Here is a 7,774-nt window from a genome sequence, read left to right as displayed (position 1 = left end):
CATGTAAGTGAGGAGCACAAAACTGTGCTGTACATTCAAATATACAAAACTGTTCATATATATTCAGTGAGCCTCAGAGCTGAAGCTGGTTGGAGGTTGTCAGTGCATACTGTTACATGTATTAACTGCAGCAGAAGAGGAAATGTCTATTTTAGTTTCTCACAGTTAAACCCACAAATATTTGTATATACATATAATCTATAAGTTTATCAAATGCATAGTGACTTACCAACCCATGATGACGTGTCATCCCTAAAGATGGCTGTTTCCTAGAGAATCATCTCCTTACCTTACCTAACCTCTCTTTTGGTTTGAACAGAAGTCAAAAGATGCGTGATCCACATGTGTGCCCTGAAGGGAGTCAGTGCATCCAAGCCAGCAGATGCATCTTGCAACTTCCAGAGGTGAGAAGCTGAGGGAGTTGAAAAACTCTGTCACTTTATTTCCTTGTGCCAATTGATGGTGCACATTAAGAAATCCCTACTCCAAATCTGGGAGGGTGATTACACTGCCAGTGAGACACTGTTTCTCAGTGCAGCAACTCAGTCCCTGACTAGGAGACCCATACCAGAAAGTGGTCTGTGAACCAGAGGGGAAACTTCATTCCGCCAGTAAATAGTGACAGACCTTCTATGTAGACAGGGGTGGTGGTCGTAAGGGGTCTCTTACTCAGGTGCATTGCACGAGACAGTGGGGCTCAGATCACTACAGGGAAGTGTCTTGAAACTTTGAATAGATGAGGCTAAAAAAATAAGCCAAAACTACATCCTCCTGTGTAGTTTAGCTTAGTCTTTTGTTGTACCTTAGAAAGAAGAGACTGTTATTGCAGTCTCAGGGAGGACTGTTTCTTGTTTTAGCAAGGACATGAAGTCAATCTCATAAATAATTTCTATCTTCAAATGTTCTATCATTCAGCAAAAGACTTTTATATTAAGAGAGAATAGAACATGCCAAAAGGTGAAAAAATCTGTGGCTGCAAAGTGGAAGTCATGAATTATGATGTCATGATTAGCCAGCATCCTAATACTTGCATCAAACTCATATCGTGACAGCTTTGCAATTCTGAAAGAATACTCTGGAGTTCTGGGCTAAGTACAACTGAGCCATAAGTAAAGGTCGTGGTATGAAATGAGCTGTTTGTACTGCAGCTGCTGCGAAGACATTCAGAGTATGTGTACATGGCACAAAGCAGTGCTGTTCAATTCCTTGACCTAGCTGTCATGAAGGAACTGGAGGCAGCTCAGAGGAGTCTCACCAGCTTTGCAGAGAAGCAGGATATGTTGATCTAGGTAGACTGTTATGCCTCTGACTTCCAGGACCTATGCTACTTTCTCTAATCTGTGCTGTTCTGGCGTATGAGTTCACTTGGAGCTAGTTTGAGTATCCACATAACATAGCCCTACCTTGAGTCAAGTGTATGCAAAGCAGTCACCGAATTTGTTTAGGTAAAGTCAACCTGCCATTTTGATGAATGGTTTTAATCATTGGTGACTTTATCAGCATTAAAGAAAATGCTCAAGAAAATTCAACTGCTGAGTAATTCCTGACCTGTGAATTACTTTGCATCTCACGTTTCAAATCAATATAGTAAAACAATACCAAAAGGTGTTTGTAACGTGGATTTAATAGGAGTTATTTAACAGGCACTTCTGCAGATTAGTTTGTGTCACCACTGGCAGACCAAGATCTAAGTGCATATAATTGTAGTTCCAATAGCAAAGAATCTTTCAGTATAAACAATGTGGGTCATTAAAGCATTTAATTATCACCAATTAGCAACTAAGTGAAGTAACATCTTACGCAACAGGCTCTTAATATATTATGTGCAGTAAAGGATAGCTCTCACCATGATGTTGTTGAGACCCGAATGGGCTGGAAGGCATAGGGAGGGGGTTATCTTAGTTAAGACTCGGCTAAGTATTCAACTGTAGTCTCTTAGTAAAATCAGGTATCAGCATTACAACATTGCTAAAATAATCTGTTTGATGTTTAACCCTGATCAGCGCTGTTATCTTTACACAGGGCACTGAGGGATCCTTTGGCATTGATAATGAGGAGTATGAAGCTATGCCTGTGGAGGTGAAGCTATTACCCCGGAAACTCCGGTTCTTCTGTGATCCCAGAATGAGAGCGCAGATGCTCCATGCAGCAGTACAATGAGAATTCATGTCAAAGGGGCCAATGTTTACCAGTCTTATCAGGGCCTCTTCAAGGCACATAAGACCTCACTGACTTGATTAGCCCCACCAGACTAGTAAGCCATTTGGCTATTTTTATGCACAAGGTATTTCCAGTGGAAGTAGCTAATTTGGCTAGTCTCAAAGGGGCTAAAAATGCAAACGAAAATTCAAGAAATGCATGTTAACTTGATGGCATCTTTTTTCCCCCCAAAGAAGTCATCAGTGTTCCATTTACAGCACTGCAGGCTGAGTGCTGCGTGCCAGATGCTACTCTTTAATGCAATTGTATATTAAAGTAAAATGAAAGCACACTTGTCCTTGTGTTTTAAAAGTTTAAGTCCACTTTACCTATGCATAAATCTCGCAAAACCTGGGATCTTGGAAAAATTCATTTTGAGGGAGTAACGTGAAAGAGATCTATGAAATGTTGGCATTGCCACATTAAAACAGGTTGTTGGTTATCTACTCTGTCACAAAATAACTTTGAGATCAGTGATACAAAGCTTCAGAGGAAGTTTAAAAATCCCCCATATGTATCTGGATAAGATATTTGTTATTTTTTTCATCTTGCCAGATTCAACAGCACAGAGTTCCAGATAATATAGTAGAAATACGTTCCTTTGATTAAGTTTAGGTATGTTACACAGAAGCAAATTGGAAAACGTCATCATTGACCCAGAGCTGTATGAAGTACATGTGGAAAGACTCTTTAAACAAGCCAAATGAGTCTTTTTTGTAAGTATTCCTTTTATTCCTGTAGTAGTATAACACAAATAAGGGCATTCAAATAATGTTTTTATTCCTTGTGTCTGCTCTTCTCTTTAATGTAAACAGTGCTCATCACTCCTTATGCAACCTACATTCCCTGGAGCCCTGGTACTGTAATTGGTTTTGTTGCTTTTCTGAGCTTTTGTTTATAGTTTCACTTTAATTGCTGAAAGGGAATATTATTGACTTGGGCAAGGTTATCTGTTGCCCTTCTTATTGTAACTTACAAGTTCACATGATTCTGCCTTGCTCACTGGAAGAAAAAAAAAATCCTTATTTTTCTGATGTGACTGTTGTTTGTACGTAGTCCCCATATTACGCTGTGATCTAGTCTAAGTTCATCTGTTGATTCTTTGCTGTAATCAAAATAAGGGCAAAATAATCAAAATAGTGAATTGACTTCCAGAAGCTTTGTTAAAGACTTCGTTAAAAGACTGCATCCTGGCTGCATGCTGCTGCAACAGCATCCTCTGCTGGAGACTTGCTAAAGGAAAAATGCTTTGAAAGGGGAAGTAGGGTTGGTTTTCTGGGTGATGCCAAAACCAAACTGAACGCTGTCCTTCCCTTGACTACAGTGTGAAGAAACGAATTACCTAAGCTATTGGGGCAAGCACTCATCCCTTTCTTGACCAAGACCCTTGGGGAGTAGAAGTCTGCTAGTTCTTTTAATAGTTATGCTGGTGATAGGGCCTGTGTTGTGCTGTCTGTCTTCTGCTCTGCAGCAATTTATAGTGCCCAGTGGACACCTGGGATACTCTCCAAGGAACATGGTGGCTGTGCTCTGCTCTTTTTGCTTGCCACAGAGACACCCGGAACGTTGCTCTGCAGCCACTGGCTCAGAGTCAGGGGCAGTTCTCAGCAACTGAGTTTATCCATCAAACTGATGCTTCTGTAATAAAATTGGCACTGCTTCTGCTCAAGTGGCAGGAAAGACAAGGCAGCAGCCATTTCAAAAAGGTAAGCTTTAATTGTATTAAAAAAATACCCATGTTTTAGTAAGCAGTTTCTCTACACAGCCACAGGCCTATGGGAGCAACCACGCATCTGCAAGATGCAAACAACATCAGAGCTGTTAGAACTACAACCAGCCTGCTGCAAAGGGGTGAGATGGTAAGAACTAGCTTCAGGTTCACCTGTACCATTTTACAGGGAAAATGACTAATTCTCTTCCCTAGTATCAGATGCATAGCTCCCATTGCCGTGTGGTTCCTTGCTTGAGGGTAACCAAGAGCTCCCTTCAGAATTCGTCTTGTTAATGCTCCTCTCATGTTAAAGTATCAAGGGTCGTCTGAGATATTTAAATATTCTATCAGCGTAAGTTGAGTAGCTTGTATGAATACCAGTCAAGTAATTTTTCCCCTTCCTCTACAATTTGGAGGTCAGCATGGAGCAGTTCTAGACCTCTGAATTGCAATATTCAGAGGGGAGGTGTGAGGAAAACATTACATAAAATAAGCAGGGGCTGAATCCACTGTCTACAGTGTTGAGGAAAGGACTCTGTTCTTGTCTTGCTGTCAGACAGAAACACAACTTTCTTTGTGTGAACTCTCAAGACAGGAAGCAGGAGTAGAATCCTAGGTCCCACTCATGAAAACACTGATTCTCGCTTCAACTTGCAGTCCATTCTAGAAGGGCTTAAAATACTGTAACATAAATAAAAAGCAAGGATAACAACCTAATGATGGACCAGCCCAAGGCACCTGTTTATTTTAACCACAGTTAAACATTCCCATTTGAATGGCATGTTGCATTAACCGGGACCTGAAATCCGGGTTCATAGGCATTTACTACCCTCTGGTTTAGACAGACATATCGTTCTGTTAAGTCAGTACATTGTAGTCCCTCACAAAAGACATTATGTGTTGTCTTCTCCCATAATTGCTAGACCACTAGCTTGGGTGGGGGTGGTGCACAGAAAGGAGACAGCAACTAACTTAGAATAGCTATGATGAGAGAATTTGGGTTAGTATGCATGCTTTGTACCTAGACTTTTGTATTAGGACAAAGCCCTCTTGCCCTGCTATTCCAGAAACCACTGCCTTTCACCCTCCCAGAGCAAAGCGTGCCTGTATCTTGCACAGTCTGTCACCGAGAGGGCCACTGCTACTCCTACCTTTTTTTCCCGTTAACTTTGGCAGTTCTTAAAACAGACGAAGTATTACAGTAGCACTGCTTTACAGAATAAGCTGTACACTAAGCTACTTTCCCTTGAAAAGGTGATAGCACTTTCTTCTGCCCTTAAGGATGCTGGACAGGCGAGCTCATCTCCTGTGACAGACGTGACCATTGGCTCTAACATGTATTGGAGTAACTACTTCATACATGCTAATACCTTCTTTTCTAGCATATATCTAAGACAAATCAACTCGAATTCAGTAAAATGCCTTTCTCCTAATATCCATTATAGTTGTTAGTTGTACTTGGCTCTATGCATCTTGGCCTAACCCTGCAGTGAGAAGAGTTTTGCATGATTTAAGTGTCTGGCATGGTATCCCTTATTCAGATTGAAAACCTAGCTTTTTCTCTCCCAAGCTTTACCCTCCAATCCAAATAATACAAGTAGTAATAATTCATTACTTGATTATACATTTCTAGTGCAACTTGTGTTAAGATGCAGCTATGAAGCTCTCACTCTCCTGTTTAAACTCAAGCAAGTACCAGCTGAGAACCCGCAATAGCTGTGTACAACCTGGGGGTCAGAGAAGAACATACCAGACTGTGTCTACCAGGGCACAGGATATATACATGGTTACTGTAACCACCATTCAACCTGGGCTCTGATCACAAGCAACTGACCAGAGACGTCACACTAAAGAAATTGAAGGCACCACTGTAAAGGCAAAGTACTTCCAATGGAGAAGAGGATTTTTGCAGTAATCAGCAATATCCTACCTTATGCCACACTTTCCTCCTCCTTTTAATTCAAAATGCACCAAGTAACTGTCTCCCTTCCAGCTGCTAGTATTCAAAAAAAGCAACTGTTAAGTGCCAAGGAGGGTATTTTAAATGTATGCACTTCACTGTTTTACCTTGGATTATGTTATCTGCCCGAAAGATAAGATTCAGTGAAGTTGGTTCCAAGCAAAACCAGTCTGCTGAACAAGCCCTTATGGTCCAAGCTGTAGCTGTTTGTATTATGTACCCATGTATCAAGGATTTTCCACACGACAACAATAAAAGCCATGTCTATTAGGAAAGGGAGTGCAGGTGGAAAGTTGTTTTGCAGGGAATCAAACAAGGATTAGGACAGAGAAGTCTTTTTTGTTCTGTTTTCTGTCTTTTGTAGCAGTCACCTGCCAAGAGAGGCTGTAGAGAAGCAAAATTACAAGGAAGAGCAAAACAGGCTGCAGCCGTCCAGCTGGGATGTAGCATGGATGCTACTTTTACAGTAATCTGCTTGTTTTGATGCTTCTGCACCCACCCTACTGCTGGCAACTGAAGACCTCGTTTCTGGAAAGCAGAGGTTAAATAAATGTCAAACCGTAATTTCAGGAGGTTCTGCTCAGTGGGCCCTAGCAGTGCTGTCTAGTAGACCTGATGTTCTGACAGCTTGTGAACACAGTGCTCTAATGCAGGGTGTTAGAAAGCCTCTGACTGCAGAAGCTGTAAAATTTCAACGACAAAGGTTTAGTTCCTGTTTAGTTCAACAAAAGAACTACTGACATCAAAGAGAACAGAAAGTCGCTAACAGCTGACCACAGCTAAACCTTCAAGAAAGTGAGAGCAAGAATTGCTAGAGGCTAGTTTCAGTTCCCCTTTTTACATCCGACGGAAGTAAAGTAAGTGACAGCAATACAGCGCCAGCTATACTTCCTCGGGGATCTTCACTGCGGACAGCATGTTAAAACTAAAGTGGAAGTTCAAAAAAAGCGTGGAGATTGTGGGTTACTTTTATACTAGAGGAGTCAGTTTAAAAACAAAGCTTTTCTTAAGGAAAAGGACTGGTCTTTCCATTAAATGATATTCAGCTCTGTTTTTTTCCTCTTTTTCCATTTTTTTTTTTTCCTCCCAGCCTTCTAAGGATGATTATGTTACAGTTGTGAGCAACTGGCAATATAAGTAGCAGTATGATTTCTCCTGTACAAAAACATCCAAAGCCCTGAAAAAGCAGGCAAGGGAGCGACTGCTCAGAGACAGGCAGATCACAGGAACATAATATGCTGAAGCTCACAGCAATGAACAGTGCAATAAGCTTGGTGAGGCCCTTGATCCCACACCTCACTAAACCCTCTGAATCCACAGCAAGCAAAACTACCCCTTGGCTGCAGGTAGCCTTCAAGGGAAAACAGGACATGCCAACTTCCTTCCTTCCAGAGGGAGACAATCCCCAGAGGGTCTATTTGGAGAACATTTGCTTCACTTAAAAAGAATTAGCAGGTGAGACTTTGGTGGTTCAGGTTCTGTCTCACCCTGTAAAATGCTAGGATAAATGGATACATCAGCTACTCTTTGCATTTCTACAAATGGCAGAAAGGCTCGAAGGGTGCTGAAGTCCATTGTAGAAGCAGCAGCTAATTGGCTATAGCCACAGTTCAGGAAGAACAGTTAGCGTAAAGCTGATGTTACTACTGGCTGAAGGATTTGGGGCAAAGCAGTAAGTCACACCTAGAACCCACAGTACCATTCTTGGCTTTAGCATGGCAAAAGGATTACTCTTACAGGAGTAAAGTACTCTTATGAACTGAATCCTATTCTTTCTACAGCACAAGAATGAGGAACTCTGTTCATCTGGTTCTACAGCTTCTCTGCTCAGGACAAAAAAAGGCTTGCTCTTAGACATTGCTTCTGTCTGCATTGCTGTGCCAGTTAAGAACACCAAACTCCAA

General features: G+C 41.4%; 1 protein-coding gene across 1 annotated transcript in view; it reads left to right on the top strand.

Moving 5' to 3' along the window:
- AGK (acylglycerol kinase) overlaps positions 1-2,482 on the top strand; it is a 29,305-nt gene extending 26,823 nt beyond the window's left edge. Inside the window, exons 13-14 of the mRNA XM_009887391.1 lie at positions 320-404; positions 2,023-2,482. Coding sequence (XP_009885693.1) covers positions 320-404; positions 2,023-2,160 — 223 coding nt within the window. The 3' untranslated portion in view covers positions 2,161-2,482. The remainder of the gene's footprint in view (positions 1-319; positions 405-2,022) is intronic.
- Positions 2,483-7,774: the final 5,292 nt, after the last annotated feature.

This window comes from Charadrius vociferus, unplaced genomic scaffold (assembly GCF_000708025.1).
Source record: "Charadrius vociferus isolate BGI_N301 unplaced genomic scaffold, ASM70802v2 scaffold196, whole genome shotgun sequence".
Classification (NCBI taxonomy): domain Eukaryota; kingdom Metazoa; phylum Chordata; class Aves; order Charadriiformes; family Charadriidae; genus Charadrius; species Charadrius vociferus.
This window is presented reverse-complemented; position numbering and strand designations above follow the sequence as displayed.